Raw genomic sequence first — 17,851 nt, 5'->3', positions numbered from 1 at the left:
GAGTAATGTACTGATGTGGATAGAGAACTAGTTGGCAGACAGGAAGCAGAGAGTTGGGACAAACGGGTCCTTTTCAGAATGGCAGGCAGTGACTAGTGGAGTGCCGCAGGGCTCAGTGCTGGGACCCCAGCTATTTACAATATACATTAATGATTTTGATGAAGGAATTGAGTGTAATATCTCCAAGTTTGCAGATGACACTAAGCTGGGTGGCGGTGTGAGCTGTGAGGAGGAAGCAAAGAGGCTGCAGGGTGACTTGGACAGGTTAGGTGAGTGAGCAATGTATGGCAGAGGCAGTATAATGTGGATAAATGTGAGGTTATCCACTTTGGGGGCAAAAACACAAAGGCAGAATATTATCTGAATGGCGGCAGGTTAGGAAAAGGGGAGGTGCAACGAGACCTGGGTGTCATGGTACATCAGTCATTGAAAGTTGGCATGCAGGTACAGCAGGTGGTGAAGAAGGCAAATGGTATGTTGGCCTTCATAGCTAGGGGATTTGCGTATAGGAGCAGCAAGGTCTTACTGCAGTTGTACAGGGCCTTGGTGAGGCCTCACCTGGAATATTGTATTCAGTTTTGGTCTCCTAATCTGAGGAAGGACATTCTTGCTATTGAGGGAGTGCAGCAAAGGTTCACCAGACTGATTCCCGGGATGGCTGGACTGACATATGAGGAGAGACTGGATCGACTGGGCCTTTATTCATTGGCGTTTAGAAGGATGAGAGGGGATCTCATAGAAACATATAAAATTCTGACGGGACTGGACAGGTTAGATGTAGGAAGAATGTTCCCGATGTTGGGGAAGTCCAGAACCAGGGGATAAGGGGTAAGCGACTTAGGACTGAGATGAGGAGAAATTTATTCCCTCAGAGAGTTGTTAACCTGTGGAATTCCGTGCCGCAGAGAGTTGTTGATGCCAGTTCATTGGATATATTGAAGAGGGAGTTAGATATGGCCCTTACGGCTAAAGGGATCAAGGGGTATGGAGAGAAAGCAGGAAAGGGGTACTGAGGTGAATGATCAGCCATGATCTTATTGAATGGTGGTGCAGGCTCGAAGGGCCGAATGGCCTGCTCCTGCACCTTTTTTCTATGTTTCTATGTTTTCATGTTTCAAATAGGTCATCTGCCTTGGGTAGCGGGTACTGGTTCTGCAGCGAAAAACTGTTAATCGTTACTTTATAATCACCACAAGTTCTAACTGTACCATCCTCCTTGAGTACCGGAACAATCAGACTGGCCCAGCCGTTGAACTCCACCGGCGTGATGATGCCTTCATGTTGCAGCCTGTTCAGCTCGATTTCCACTTTTTCACACATCATGTACAGTACCGCCCGAGACTTGTGGTGGATGGGTTGCGTACCGGGAATCAAATGGATCTGCACTTTCACCCCCGAGAAATTTCCAATGCCTGGCTCAAATAACGAAAGGAATTTTCTTACAATCTGGGTGCAAGCAGTGTCGTCAACTGACGAGAGTGCTCAGATGTCGTCCCAGTACCAGCGGATTTTTCCCAGCCAGCTTCTGCCAAACAACGTGGGGCCATCCCCCGGCACAATCCACAGCGGGAGTTCATGTACTGCTCCATCATTGGAGACTTTGACTTCAGCACTGCCAATTACAGGGATTAGTTACTTTGTATAAGTCCTTAGTTTGGTGTGAATGAGGCTGAGCTTGGGCCTGTGTGCCTTCTTCCCCCACAGCCTGTCGAAGGCCGTTTTACTCATTATGGACTGACTTGCCCCTGTGTCCAGCTCCATAGATACTGGAATGCCGTTAAGTTCAACTTTCAACAATATTGGTGGGCATTTCGTCGTGACACCTCTGCCTCCTCCGTACGAGTTTCCAATTCCGTCTGATCCACTGTGGACCGATTTTCCTCTGCAATGTGGTGGTTTGCAGGGTTTGCAGGGTTTGCAGCTCGCCTGCACATTTGTTGGAGGTGTCCCATTCTTCTGCAGCCATTGCACGCATCGTGCTTAAAGCAGCATTGATGGGGTCGATGATCACCCCCGCAGCGCCAACAGGGTGTTAACTGCCTCGCATTAACAGATGATGGCAGATTCTGGGTCAATTGAGGTCGGGCCACAGCAGCCGGCGTGAACATTTTGCCCTGTACATTTCTGCTCAAAACCGACGTTACTTTATGAACAGTTCTGGCCGAAACTTCTTTGTTCTGCAAAATCTGCTTGGTGTTGTCGCTGGTGGACATAAATGCCTGGGCTATCGTTATGGCTTTACTCAGATTCGGAGTTTCTACAGTTCAACGGTTTGCGAAGGATTGTCTCATGTCTGATGCCCAGTACAAAAAAGTCTCTGAGCATTTGTTCTAGGAATCCCTCAAACTCACAATGTCCTACAAGGCGCCTTAGTTCGACGATGTAGCTCGCCAATTCCTGGCCCTCCAATTGTTCACGCATGTAGAACCGATATCTTGCCATCAAAACAGTTTCCTTAGGATTTAGGTGCTCCCGGACCAGCGTACACAGTTCTTCATAGGATTTCTTTGTTGGTTTAGCCAGGGCCAGGAGATTCTTCATGAGGCCATAGGTAGTGGCCCCACAGACAGTTAGGAGGATCGCCCTTCGTTTGGTCGCATTCTCGTCCCCTTCCAGCTCGTTGGCCATGAAGTATTGGTCGAGTCTCTCCACGAAGGCCTCCCACTCATCACCCTCTGAGAACGTCTCCAGGATACCGACTGTTCTTTGCATTTTCACGCGGTTCATTACCTCGTCGCCAATTGTTATGTTCATAATAAATGGTCAGACCGAGTACTGTGTGTAATGAGCAAGTGTGACCTTAGCTCCTTTATTGTAGTTCCAGGGTGCAGGTACCTCGTGGGTGGCCTGCTTATATACTGTGCTCCCAAGGATCCCTTGGGACTCCAACAGGTATGCCCACTGGTGGACAGGTGTGATGCAGGTTACAAGGTTACAAGGGGTTAAATACATAACAATCCCATTTACAAACGTTTTATTATTTCCTTCCTCGGCTTCTCTCTGTCCGCACTTGGCTCACCCTCGGGGCTGCGTACCCCCCTCAGGGTTATTCTGCCGCAGAATCACAGCCAAAACCAAAGCCATCCTGGGGATCGCGCACAACTGCCTTGGGTCTTGATTCTGTCAGTAAGAAAGAAAGAAAGAAAGAAAGAAAGCTAATGTTGGAGTGTGGTCACTGTTGTAATGTAGGAAAAGCAGCAGCTCAATTTCTACACAGCAAGCTCCCACAAACAGCAATGTGATAATGACCAGATAATCTGTTTGAGAGATAAATATTGGCTAGGACACCGGGGAGAACTCCCCTGCTCTACTTCGAAATAGTGTCATGGATATTATACGTCCACCTGAGAAGGTAGACGGGGCCTCGGTTTAACGTCTCATGCGAAAGACGACACCCCCGACAGTGCAGCGCTCCCTCAGTACTTCCCCTCCGACAGTGCAGCTCTCCCTCAGTACTGCCTTTCCGACAGTGCAGCATTCCCTCAGTACTATCCCTCCGACAGTGCAGCGCTCCCTCAGTACTGCCTCTCCGACAGTGCAGCATTCCCTCAGCACTACCCCTCCAACAGTGCAGCGCTCCCTCAGTACTGCCCCTACGACAATGCAGCGCTCCCTCAGTACTGCCCCTCCGACAGTGCAGCATTCCCTCAGTACTGCATTGAAGTGTCAGCCTGGATTTTTGTGCTCAAGGCTCTGGAGTGGGACTTGAACCGGGGTGTCAGGCGAGCTCAGCTTCCACTCACTGTAATGCACCACTTCCTGTTCGCCCTTATCGGGTCACTCATTGCATTGCTATTTGTGGCATCCTGCTATGCGCAAATTGGCTGCAACGTTGGGTGACATACCGATGGTGACCACACATCAAATGTTCTTCATTGGCTACAAAGTGCTTTGGGATGTCCTAAGGCTGTAAAAGGTGCTATATAAATGCGAGTCCCTTGTTTCTCTGTGTGTGGGAGGAAAGAATGGTCGTGTCCAGGGTTCTGCTGTGGGATGTGCCAAAGTCCTTCTATGTGCTGGGTTTGGGCAGAAAACGGAGAGAGCTGATGTCACGGCAAATCTGTCTCTTGCTGGCCTCTCAGGCCTTGAGGGAGAGTTGTCTATAGGGTGCCAGCTCTGAAGGGGACCTGGGTCTGGGCCTTGGACAGCATTAGGCCTCAATACAGGACCTGGATACAGATAGAATCATAGAAAAATTACAACACAGAAGAGGGCCGTTCGGCCCATCATGTCGGTGCCAGTGGGCTCCTGCCCAGATACTTGGGATGCCAGCCCTCCAGGATTGGCCAGGAGTTTCCAGGGATTGAAGATTAATCTCCCAGGACACTGCTGGAAGCAAAAACCCAGGAGAAAAATCAATTAATAATACAATCTAAAAATATTTGAGGTGGGGAATAAAAGGTTGTTTGACTGAGTGGCAAGAATCATCCAATCGGGTAATGATGAGTCTGTTGGCTTTCCGATTGGCCGAGGGTAGACCATGCGCCATGTCGGGCGGCCAATGACCGGGGGGGGGGAGGCGTGGGGGCAGGGCAGTTGGGTGCGGGAGGTCACGTGATGAAATCTACAGAAATGGGTCCAACCAAAATTGGCGGCCCTCCCAGGCCTACGGAGCCACTGAAAGGGTTAAAATCACTCCGCTGCAGCCCTGGTCCCGGCTCTGTTGGCCTGGGGTGATACTGAGTCGTTGGGACTGGGAAGGCCTCAAGTTCGGTCGTCGGTCTGTGCGGAGCTGGGGGGGCTTTTGTGTCTCAGCGACGCGGCAATTGCCCTTATCAGGCTTGTCCTTGAGAACTAACAAAAAATAAAAAATCAGCAAAAGAAATTCCTGAATAGTGAGCCCTTGGTGGGAAAGGCCTGTGGGACTAACTGGAGCAGCTCTTTTCAAAGAGCTGGCACAGGCACGACAGCAGCAGCGGAAGGTCGTGGGGGGTGGGGGTGGGGGCGCGTATCACCACTGGGATACCACAGGAGCAGCATTTTCAAAACGGCGGACATTCCACGAGTGGCCTCCTTCTGTGCTGTATCTTCTTATGATTCTATGGAAATATTGGTCGCTTTCAAGAGACCCTGTTCAAAAAAAAAGCAAGTCTTGCATTTATATAGCGCCTTTCACAACCGCCGGACGTCTCAAAGCGCTTTACAGCCAATGAAGTACTTTTGAAGTGCAGTCACTGTTGTAATGTGGGAAACGCAGCAGCCAATGTGATAATGGCCAGATAATGTTTTTTTGTTATGTTGATTGAGGGATAAATGTTGGCCTCTAGGACACTGGGGATAACTTTGCCACTCTTCTTCGAAATAATGCCATGGGATCTTTTACATCCACTTGAGAGCGCAGACGGGGCCTCGGTTTAATGTCTCATCTGAAAGACGGCACCTCCAACAGTGCAGCACTCCCTCAGTACTGCCTCTCCGACAGTGCAGCACTCCCTCAGTACTGCCCCTCCGACAGTGCAGCACTCCCTCAGTACTGCCCCTCTGACAGTGCAGCACTCCCTCAGTACTGCCCCTCTGACAGTGCAGCACTCCCTCAGTACTGCCTCTCCGACAGTGCAGCACTCCCTCAGTACTGCCCCTCCGACAGTGCAGCACTCCCTCAGTACTGCCCCTCCGACAGTGCAGCACTCCCTCAGTACTGCCCCTCTGACAGTGCAGCACTCCCTCAGTACTGCCCCTCTGACAGTGCAGCACTCCCTCAGTACTGCCTCTCCGACAGTGCAGCACTCCCTCAGTACTGCCCCTCCGACAGTGCAGCACTCCCTCAGTACTGCCCCTCTGACAGTGCAGCACTCCCTCAGTACTGCCCCTCTGACAGTGCAGCACTCCCTCAGTACTGCCCCTCCGACAGTGCAGCACTCCCTCAGTACTGCCCCTCTGACAGTGCAGCACTCCCTCAGTACTGCCCCTCTGATAGTGCAACCCTCCCTCAGCATTGCATTGTGAGTGCCAGCCAAGATTTATGTGCTCAAGTCCCTGAGGTGAGACTTGAACCCATGACCTTCGATGTCGCGATGGGCGGGAGGTAGGGGCGTTTTGCAGGATGGTCCATCTCAAACGGGCCAAATGGCCTCCCTCATCTGTATCGATCTTGCAATTCCGCGGCAAAAATACACAGGGGGTGAGGGGGGGCAGTTTGCGGAGAGGGGTCGAGGATTTACAGGGTCCATGGACCTCACGGCAAATCCAAAATGAGAAAACCCGCAGAAGCGAAAAACAGATTTAAGAAGACATGTCAGGCTGCAAACCTCCTTGTGTGATTTATGGCAGTTTTAGTAATTGTAAGAAAATGTAGAGCTCTTTTATTGGCAAGTTAATGCATTTCCACATGCCTCGTGCTTGTAAAACTATTCCAATGTCAAAAGGTTGGCTTTAAACACTGAAAGGTTACATGTGAACGGCAATTGCTTCTAATCAGATTCAGGCTTTGCAGCCGGCCTACATTCCTCTCCCTCATGTCCTGCCAAGTAAAATAGGAAAGTTAATAATCAAGCACACTTGTTAATCCTCTCTCTCCCCCCCACCACCGCCCCCATAGCCCACTCACAGCGAGACACTATGTGTCACTGCACGATGAAACCTCAATTATTCCTCATACATCACGAAAACTAAAATATTTTTGGCTTATGTCAGCTATAGGTTAGGAGCAATGTTTCCAGACATTAACACCAGCGAACAATCAAGTGACGGTGTCGATATATTTTGCACACAGCTGAAGACAACTCAACCCCAATCAGCACCCAGACACGTTGAGGGGTGATTGTTATTTTCTTTAATTCCCGAAGAACTGAGTTCAAGGGTCAAGGCCTAGCAGAACCGCTAAGGTTGAAAAGGGGAGCGGGGCACACGAGGTCAATAAGGCAGCAGTGACGAGGTGACTCCAAACTGGGCTTTCAAAAGGTTGTCGCGTTTTTTTATTCATTCTCAGGTTGTGGTATCATTGGTAAAGCCAGCATTGATTGCCCAAAACACCATCCCATCAAACACTCCCAGGACGGGTTAGATACAGAGTAAAGTTCCCTCTACACTGTCCCATCAAACATTCCCAGGGCAGGTACAGCACGGGTTAGATACAGAGTAAAACTCCCTCTACACTGTCCCATCAAACACTCCCAGGGCAGGTACAGCAACGGTTAGATACAGAGTAAAGCTCCCTCTCCACTGTCCCATCAAACACTCCCAGGGCAGGTACAGCAACGGTTAGATACAGAGTAAAGCTCCCTCTCCACTGTCCCATCAAACACTCCCAGGGCAGGTACAGCGGCGTTAGATACAGAGTAAAGCTCCCTCTACACTGTCCCATCAAACACTCCCAGAGCAGGTACAGGGGGTTAGATACAGAGTAAAGCTCCCTCTACACTATCCCATCAAACACTCCCAGGACAGGTACAGCACGGGTTAGATATAGAGTAAAGCTCCCTCTACACTGTCCCATCAAACACTCCCAGGGCAGGTACAGCACGGGTTAGATACAGAGTAAAGCTCCCTCTCCACTGTCCCATCAAACACTCCCAGGGCAGGTACAGCAACGGTTAGATACAGAGTAAAGCTCCCTCTCCACTGTCCCATCAAACACTCCCAGGGCAGGTACAGCAACGGTTAGATATAGAGTAAAGCTCCCTCTACACTGTCCCATCAAACACTCCCAGGGCAGGTACAGCACGGGTTAGATACAGAGTAAAGCTCCCTCTCCACTGTCCCATCAAACACTCCCAGGGCAGGTACAGCAACGGTTAGATACAGAGTAAAGCTCCCTCTACACTGTCCCATCAAACACTCCCAGGGCAGGTACAGCACGGGTTAGATACAGAGTAAAGCTCCCTCTACACTGTCCCACCAAACACTCCCAGGGCAGGTACAGCAACGGTTAGATACAGAGTAAAGCTCCCTCTACACTGTCCCATCAAACCCAGGGCAGGCTTCTTCTATATCTGGGATATTCACACTGCCAGTAATTTTCTCCTGGGACAGATGTGAAATTTGCCCCTTGCCCCATCAGCCAGGAATTATCACCTCCATTCTGTTTAGATTGCATTGTAACTCTGAATGTCTATCTGTTCTATTTCCCAGAGACTAGCAATTCTGTGAAGCAGCAATACTTTGACAACATTCGCTGGATCAGACAGGCCGCCCAACACAACATGGTTCGTACAGTCTGAACGTGAATTTTATCTCTCCTCTCCTCTCCAGAGGATGGAAATCAGCCCCATTGGAGCCAACAACCTCCCACTGGGGTGTCAAGCCGGGTGCCTGTGCCAGCATGTAACCACGGGCATTCCAGCCCAACCCAACCCAGCCCCACCCAGCCCAGCCCAGCCCCACCCAGCCCAGCCCAGCCTAGCCCAACCCAACCCAGCCCAGCCCAAGCCCACCCAGTCCAGCCCAGCCCAGCCCAGCCCCACCCAGCCCAGCCCAGCCTAGCCCAACCCAACCCAGCCCAGCCCCACCCAGTCCAGCCCAGCCCAGCCCAGCCCCACCCAGCCCAGCCCAGCCCAGCCCCACCCAGCCTAGCCCAGCCTAGCCCAGCCCAGCCCAGCCCAGCCCCACCCAGTCCAGTCCAGTCCAGCCCAGCCTAGCCCAGCCCAGCCCAACCCAGCCCAGCACATCCCAACCCAGCCCAGCCCAGCACATCCCAGCCCAGCCCAGCCCAGCACATCCCAACCCAGCCCAGCCCAGCCCAGCCCAGCACATCCCAACCCAGCCCAGCCCAGCCCAGCCCAGCACATCCCAACCCAGTCCAGGCCAGTCCAGGCCAGCCGAGCCCAGCCCAGCCCAGCCCAGCCCAACCTAACCCAGCCCAGCCCAGCCCAACACATCCCAACCCAGTCCAGGCCAGCCCAGCCCAGCCCAACTCAGCCCCACCTAGCCCAGCCCAGCCCAGCCCAACCCAACCCAGCCCCACCCAACCCAGCCCCACCCAGCCCAGCCCAGCACATCCCAACCCAGTCCAGGCCAGCCCAGCCCAGCCCAGTCCAGCCCAGTCCAGCCCAGCCCCACCTAGCCCAGCCCAGCCCAGCACATCCCAGCCCAGCCCAGCCCAGCCCAGCCCAACCCAGCCCAGCACATCCCAGCCCACCCCAGCCCAGCCCAGCACATCTCAGCCCAGATTCAAGCAACAATGGATGGCGATCTGGAGCAGGGACCTTGGCTGACATGCCCTCTCCAAGGCGGAGTCAGGCTAGAGAGTTTGGGGGAGAGGGAGAGCTGCACTGTCGGAGGGGCAGTACTGAGGGAGAGCTGCACTATCGGAGGGGCAGTACTGAGGGAGCGCCACACTGTCGGAGGGGCAGTTCTGAGGGAGAGCTGCACTGTCGGAGGGGCAGTACTGAGGAAGCGCTGCACTGTCAGAGGGACAGTACTGAGGGAGCGCCGCACTGTTGGAAGTGCTGTCTTTCGGATGAGACGTTAAACCGAGGCCCCGTCTGCCCTCTCAAGTGGACATAAAAGATTCCGTGGCACTAATTCGAAGAGCAGGGGAGTTCTCCCCAGTGTCCTGGGGCCAATATTTATCCCTCAATCAACATCACTAAAAAAAACAGATTATCTGGTCATTATCACATTGCTGTTTGTGGGAGCTTGCTGTGCGCAAGTTGGCTGCTGCGTTTCCTACATTACAACAGTGACTACGGTTCAAAATTACTTCACTGGCTGTAAAGCACTTTGAGACGTTCGGTGGTTGTGAAAGGCGCTATATAAATGCAAGTCTTTCTTTTCCTCGGTTTCTCAGGTGGTTGGATCTCAAGCTCGGATTCTGTACTCGGACCAGAGGGGGCGAATGGCGATCGCAGTGGCGATAAACCAGGCTGTTGCTGCAGGCAAGCTCAAGGTAATATTGTTTACAGTTGAAAAAAAATTATATTGACTGTTACAGCACAGAAAGAGGCCATTCAACCCCTTGTGTCTGTGAAAGAACTTTCCAATTAATCCCATTCTCCTGCCCTTTCCCCACAGTCTGGCAAATATTCCCCCATCAACTATTTATCCAATTCCCTTTTGAAAGTTACTATTGAATCTGCTCCCACCGCTTTTTCAGTCAGCGCGTTCCAGATCACAACAACTCGCTGCGTAAAATAAATATCTCTTCATCTCCCCCTCTGGTTCTTTTGCCAATGACCTTCAATCTGTGTCCTCTGGTTACCAACCCTGCTGCCACAGGAAACTGTTTCTCCTTATTTACTCCATCAAAATGTCTTGTGATTTTGAACACTTCTATTAAATCATTAAATCTCCCCTTAACCATCTCTGCTCTCAGGAGAACAACCCCAGCTTCTCCAGTGTCTCCATGTAACTGAAGTCCCTCATCCCTGATAAATTGAGATAGTTTTGTTGCTGTAACTGTTTACTAGTCACTAATATATAGGAACAATGGAATCACTGGACAAGAATAGCCCCAGGTCCATCTAGTTCTCCTTCTACCATTGGGTAGTCCCACGATCCGACGATAATGGAGTTGTTGACCAATCACAGCGATCAATCTTGATCAGTGAGTCTACCACAGAGCCAGTCACGAGGTGAGGAAAACCCCCAGTAGGGGAGAGCTTTGGGAAGCAGAGGTCCAACGTCCCGTTCCTCCCGAGCTCGCTGCACTCTCCTCACGTCATGTCTCACATTACTCACACAGATCTTAGGGATAGGATATTAAAAAGATTTTGGTGACATTGTTTCTGCTGGGCCCTTATCTTTTCCTCTGTGTGTTCATGAATATTTCAGTTAGTGATTGTTCCCCATTTTTGAGGCCAGGGTTAGATTTACATAGAATTTACACAGAAACTGCGTTTATGCTCCACTCGAGCCTCCTCCCACCCCTCTTCATCTCCCCACACCACCATATCCTTCTATTCCTTTCTCCCTCATGTGTTTATCCAGCTTCCCCTTAAATGTATCTCTGCTATTCGCCTCAACCACTCCCTGTGGCAGCGAGTTCCACATTCTCACCTCTCTCTGGATAAAGATGTTTCTCCTGAGTTCCCTGTTGGATTTATTAATGACTGTCTTATATTAATGGCCCCTAGTTCTGGACTCCCCGACAAGTGGAAACATCTTTATGTCTACCCTATCGAACTCTTTCATAAATTTAAAGACCTCTATCAGGTCACCCCTCTGTTCTAGAGAAAAGAGCCCCAGCCTGTTCAATCTTCCCTGATAGTTGTATCACCTCAGTTCTGGTATCACCCACAATACCCAAGTTTTGTAACATCTTCCCCTTCCCTCTTATCCTCTGCCTTCCTCTCTTCCCCTTCCCTTCCCTCCCATCTCCTCCCCTCCTCTCCTCTCCACTCACCTCTCCTCATATCCCATTCCATCCTTTCCTCTCCCTTCCCTTCCCTCCCATCTCTTCCCCTCCTCACCAGGTTCAGGTAAAGCCCTCCCTATTCAAATGATCTGCCGACAGTCACTGAGAGTTCCATTTTCCACAATGTATTCTCATTGCAGTTTAGTAGAATCTCTTTTCAACTCAACAGGCTCCTGTGGTGATTAGCCGAGACCATCATGATGTCAGTGGCACGGACAGCCCGTACAGAGAAACCTCGAATATTGATGATGGATCAGCATTTTGCGCAGGTTAGTCTCACTCGCTGAATGGGCCCCTTAATGAAATATCAGTGTACATAGGAAGCGGAGGAGGCCATTCAGCCCCTCAAGCCTGGTCTGCCATTCGATTAGATCATTGGTGATCTGTACCTTAACTCCATCTACCCACCTTGGGTAACGCAAAATGCACTGCAGCGACTCGCCAAGGCTTCTTTGGTAGCACCTCCCAAACCCGCAACCTCTACCACCTAGAAGGCAGCAGGCGCATGGGAACACCACCACCTCCATGTTCCCCTCCAAGTCACACACCATGCTGACTTGGAAATATATCGGTCGTTCCTTCATCGTTACTGGGTCAGAAACCTGGAACTCCCTCCCTAACAGCATTGTGGGATACCTGCACCACACGGACTGCAGCGGTTCAAGAAGGCGGCTCACCACCACCTTCTCAAGGGCAGTTCAGGTTGGGCAATAAATGCTGGCCTTGCCAGCGATGTCCACATCCCAGGAATGAATACAAAAAAAATGCATAATATGCTTACCCCCCCCAAAATTTATCAATCTCAGTTTTGAAATGTTCAATTAACCGAGATAGACTCTTACGGCACAGGAGGAGGTTATTCAGCCCATCGTGCCTGTGTCAGCTCTTTGAAAGAGCAAGCCAATCAGTCCCACTCCCTTGCTGTTTCCCCATATCCCTGTGAATTAGTCCTTTTCAAGTACATTTGCCTTTTGAAAGTTGCTGTGGAATCTGATTCCACCACCTTTTCAGGGAGTGTGTTCCACATCATAACCCTCTGTATGTGAAGAAAATTCTCCTCATCTCCCCTCTGGTTCTTCAGCCAATTATTTTAAATCTCTGGTTACCAACCCTCCTGCCACTGGAAACGGTTTCTCCTTATTTACTCTATCAAAGCCCTTCATGACTTTGAACACCTCCCTCCCTAAACCTCTCCTACTCTCTACCTCTCTTTCCTCCTTTAGGACACAAAAAGTTAGTATGCAGGTACAGCAAGTAATCAGGAAGGCAAGTGGAATGTTGGCCTTTATTGCAAGGGGGATAGAGTATAAGAGAAGTCCTGCTACAACTGTACAGGGTATTGGTGAGGCCACAGCTGAAGTACTGCGCACAGTTTTGGTCTCCGTATTTAAGGAAGGATATACTTGCATTGGAGGCTGTTCAGAGAAGGTTTATGAGGTTGATTCCGGAGATGAGGGGGTTGACTTATGAAGATAGGTTGAGTAGGTTGGGCCTATACACATTGGAGTTTAGAAGAATGAGAGGTGATCTTATTGAAACCTATGAGATAATGAGGGGGCTTGACAAGGTAGATGCAGAGAGACTATTTCCACTCAGAGGGGAAACCAAAACTAAGGGACATGGGGCTAGATTTTCCATTATTTTGGCATGCATAATGCACCACTTAATGTTCATTTTAACGCTGAAATGAGGTGTAATGCCCAAATATCGCCCTTTTAGCTACAAAATGGAAACGGACGCCCATTTTTCGGACACTTATCGCTGAGCATTACTTTCGCCATGTACGTAACGCCGGGAAAAAATAATACCGCCCGCCCACTTTTTTTGGGCGGAATCATCAGAATGGACAAACCCAACGCCTATAATATCGCTCAGCATTACTTTCGGCACGCAATTAACGCCGAGATTTAATAATACCGACCGCCCACTGTTTTTTGTCACAAAGATCACAATTGCCGAAACCAACACCCAGTATATCGCCCATCCTTACTTTCGGCACCTCGCACACATCTCGCCGACAATATCGCTCGCCAAAAAAAACGCTGGGAAAAAGTTGAACTAACTGGAACTTCTCACAGCGGTATGGACAGCATGTTCTAAATCGCAGGTCACATCATTTAAAAGGCTGCTCTGCTTCAACCTCGGGGGAGTTTGGATGTACTCTGGAGGTGTTTGGAGGTGATGTGAACATCAGAACAAACATCTGTTCATACTGTGGACGATTGGAATTTACTAGGTGTCTTAGTGGCTTAGTGGGGACATTCAGTCTTTGTGAACAATCGAGGGAAAACAGATAGCTATTGGAATAGGGCCTGTCATTTCTCACCCTCTCTTGATGACCACTCACATGCTGCAGACTCGAGATGGCAGAAGGTACACTAAACAGCATCGTGTGCCCAATGTAAGACGTGACAGACTGATGAGGAGGCCCAGATGTTACACCCCCCCCCCCGCAAGTACAGGGAGAAGCGGTCTTACCTCAACTTGTGCGACACCACCAGCCTTCGGAGACAGCGCTTCCACAATGAGGTTATCAGTGAGAAATGCCAGCTCATAAGGGGAAATCTGCAGCCTGCCAGCACCATCAGGACTGCACTGCCTGTCGAGGTCAAGGTCACCACGGCACTTTCATTCTACGCATCAGGTTCCTTTCAGGCCCCAGCTGGCGACATTTGCGGTATATCTCAGCATGCCACACATTGCTGCATTAGACAGGTCACTGAAGCCCTGTACGCATGCAGGAGGGACTTGATCAGTTTCCCTTTGACCAGGGTGGCTCAGACTGAAAGGGCTCTAGCATTCTACCAAATTGCTAACTTCCCCAAGCTGCAGGGAGCAATAGACTGTACGCACATTGCGATGCGGGCATATTTTCAGGATACAGAGGTTTTCAGGAACCGCAGGGGATTCCATTCCCTGAATGTGCAACTCGTTGTCGACCACCAGCAAATTATTACGGCAGTGAATGCTAAATTTCCAGGCAGCATCCATGATACTCACATCCTGCCTTGCTGTATCTGACTTGCTGACCAATCAGCCACAAGGTCAATGCTGGATACTTGGTAACAAAAGATATGGCCTCGCCACCTGGCTGATGATCCCCCTGTGTGACACCCACACCGAAACCGAGAGGCGATACAACGAGAGCCACAGAGCCACTCGCAATATCGTGGAGAAAACCATTGGAGTGCTTTAGATGCCTGGACCACTCAGGAGGCGAGCTCCAATATTACACTGAGCAGGTAGCTCAATTCGAGGTGGTGTGCTCCATGCTTCACAACTTGGCTATCAGGAGGGGACAAGAATTGCTAGAACGGGCTGACGGTCCACTTCAGGAGAAGAAGAGGAACACGAGGAGGTGGACGCTGACATCGGGCCAGACAATCAGGCTGGTGCTGAAGCCATGCCCCCGCCCCCCTGTAGACCGCAGGAAAGGGCCCATGGTAGCATCATAGCTGCAAGACTTACATCAGGAGCTCATAAATGAGCGTTTTGCTTGAAAAAACGTTGGTGGTAATTACAAAGCTGACACACTGCTGGGTGTGCAGGTCATACGTCAATGGTGGGCATCACCTTGGTGACAGTTAAAGTTTAAGTTGACTCAAGTGAAGTGTAATTATACCCTTTGATGTTAAGGAATCACCAGTGTGTAATGGTGCAGCTATTTGAGCCAATGCGCAAAAAGGTTTTGTTAAATAAAACACATTTAATCCGACCATTTGTCTGAAATCATCAGTATTTCTGTAAAAATCTACCACCCCATCCCCGCACCAGCCCACAACAAATTTATCACATTTACATCATTACAATGGTCCCCATTTCCAGCAAAACAGAACACAAATGTAAAGCAACAAGGTAGCCCCCTCGCCCCTTGCCCCGACCCCTCTCACCAAAATAGCAGCAGCAACCTAAAAATATGTCCCAGACAACACCTGCGGCCATGCATCTCACTTTCCATCCCCCCCCTCCACTACTTCTTCCCCCCCACCTCAACCCCTTCCCCTTCCCCTCCTGACTCCAAGCCGCCTGGCCGAGGAGCTCCTCTGGCGATGCTTCATTGGGGGGGATGACGGCAGAACCACTGCTTAGACGGATACGGGAGAGGACGGTCCCAAGGTGGGAATGTGCTCCGAGCCAGAAGCAAGATGTTGCTCCTGGCTGTCATGTGTCGTTGGCAATGGGGGTGCGGCACCTTGGGGTGCAGTGCCGTGCTCTGGGACCACTGGGAGCCGTCTGCCACCAGTGTTCCTGGCTAACAGCTCCAGGGCCTCCTCCATCCCTTCCATGTTATGTATAATTTGTTGGACAAAAACTCAGTGTCCACTATGTTCTAGGTGCTTAGTAGGCTTTTTGCTGCTGGTGAATCTCCGACATGCCTACCACAACAGCCAAACAAGCACACACCACACCCACTCACACTTTCAGTCCCTCTCTGCTCCCTCTCTCTCTCTGTCTCCTCTTCTGCGCATGTAATGATGACCCCTGACCTCCTGAATCGCGGGAATCGTGCATTGCCATGCCATTGTTAAGGACGGCGACACTTTATGGCAGAAGGTCAGAGAGATTTAATGCTAACGCCCATTTCATATCGCTCGCGGTAACGTCCAATTTTAAAAATGGAGACTAGGGGTTTTGAAAATGGGCGACAAGCCGACGATCTGAAAACCCATTTTTACCGCCCACGCCGGAACTAACGCCCATTTTTGGGCGATCTGCACAACAGTGTAAAATCTAGCCCATAGTCTTAGAATAGGGGCTGCCCATTTAAAACTGAGATGAGGAGGAATTTCTTTGCTCAGACAGTTGTAAATCTATGGAATTCTCTGTCCCAGAGAGCTGTGGAGGCTGGGTCATCGAACATATTTAAGGCGGAGATCGACCGATTTTTGAATGATAAGGGAATAAAGGGTAATGGGGAGCGGGCATGGAAGTGGAGCTGAGTCCATGATCAGATCAGCCATGGTCTTATTGAATGGCGGAGCAGGCTCGAGGGACCAAATGGCCGACTCCTGCTCTGATTTCTTATGTTGTTATGTTCTTAAGACGCTCCTTAAAACATTCCACTTGGACCACTTGGATTTTGGTCATCTGCCGTCATTTATTCTTATGTGGCTCGGTGTCAAATTTATTTGTTTTATCTTATAACAGTCCTGTGAAGCACCTTGGGATGTTTTACTGCATTAAAGGCGCTATATAAATATAAGTTGCTGTTGTTATTCATCTTATTTCCCCCTCCAATTTGCTCCTGCCCTCTCCTGATGGCTCTTGCTAAAGTACTGTCCCACAGGCAGCAGAAACACTCCATTACCTCACCCAGGCCAACTTCATATCTGAGTCCAGCCACTGTGATTATTCCACCATGGGGGGGCATCATAGGCCAAGCAAGTTCTCGTCCGAACCCGACATCCATAGACTTGTCAGAAGAAGTCATTAGACAATGACCAAGAATTGGGAACCTGGCTGACTTTTCTCCTTGTCTGGCCCCGTGATACTGAGAGCAAATATAATAACTTTCAAAGTGTCACCTGTGGCTCAGTGGGTAGCACGTTATCGCCTTTGAGGCAGTACTGAGGGAGCGCTGCACTGATGAAGGGGCAATACTGAGGGTGCGTCGCACTGTCGGAGGGGCAGTACTGAGGGAGTGCTGCGCTGATGGAGGGGCAATACTGAGGGAGCGCGCACTGTCGGATGGGCAGTACTGAGGGAGCACCACACTGTCGGAGGGGCAGTATTGAGGGAGCGCCGCACTGTCGGAGGGGCAGTACTGATGGAGCGCCGCACTGTCGGAGGGGCAGTACTGAGGGAGCCCCGCACTGTCGGAGGGGTAGTATTGAGGGAGCGCCGCACTGTCGGAGGGGCAGTACTGAGGGAGCGCCGCACTGTTGGAGGGGCAGTACTGAGGGAGTGCTGCACTGATGGAGGGGCAATACTGAGGGAGCGCGCACTGTCGGATGGGCAGTAGTGAGGGAGCACCACACTGTCGGAGGGGCAGTATTGAGGGAGCGCCGCACTGTCGGAGGGGTAGTATTGAGGGAGCGCCGCACTGTTGGAGGGGCAGTACTGAGGGAGCGCTGCACTGTTGGAGTTGCAGTCTTTTGGATGAGACATTAAACCAAGTTGGACGTAAAACATTCTACGGCACTATTCGAAGAACAACAGGGGAGTTTTCCCTGGCGTCTTGGAGCCAATATTTATCCCTCAATCAATATTACTAAAACAGATGATCCGGTCATTATCACAATCCTGTTTGTGGAACCTGGTGACTACAGTTCACAAGAACTTCATTTGCTGTGAAGCGCTTCGGATCATCACGTGGTCGTGACAGGTGCTATAGAAATGCATGTTTTTCTTTCTTTCTTACCATCAACAAGGCTGAGACCAACAGACCTTTCTGGCCAGCTTGTCTCAGTGCCACACCACACAGCTCATTGGGAATCCCCATCTCTGGTGCAGGGGCAGTCTTGCTTTAGCGGAATTTCACTCTATCAGGATTTGGTTAAGTTATATATGCATACTATAGATATACTCTTTGTGTAGTCACTGTATAGTTGCATAAGA

The 17,851-nt window shown here is 50.5% G+C and overlaps 1 protein-coding gene across 1 annotated transcript in view; it reads left to right on the top strand.

Moving 5' to 3' along the window:
- Window positions 1-17,851, top strand: part of uroc1 (urocanate hydratase 1) — a 136,950-nt gene that overhangs the window by 105,477 nt on the left and 13,622 nt on the right. Inside the window, exons 16-18 of the mRNA XM_070894933.1 lie at window positions 8,073-8,144; window positions 9,728-9,826; window positions 11,463-11,562. Coding sequence (XP_070751034.1) covers window positions 8,073-8,144; window positions 9,728-9,826; window positions 11,463-11,562 — 271 coding nt within the window. The remainder of the gene's footprint in view (window positions 1-8,072; window positions 8,145-9,727; window positions 9,827-11,462; window positions 11,563-17,851) is intronic.

Source organism: Pristiophorus japonicus, chromosome 12 (genome assembly GCF_044704955.1).
Source record: "Pristiophorus japonicus isolate sPriJap1 chromosome 12, sPriJap1.hap1, whole genome shotgun sequence".
In the NCBI taxonomy this organism is placed as follows: Eukaryota; Metazoa; Chordata; class Chondrichthyes; family Pristiophoridae; genus Pristiophorus; species Pristiophorus japonicus.
The sequence above is the reverse complement of the archived record's forward strand: the minus strand, read 5'-3'. Positions and strand labels throughout refer to the sequence as shown.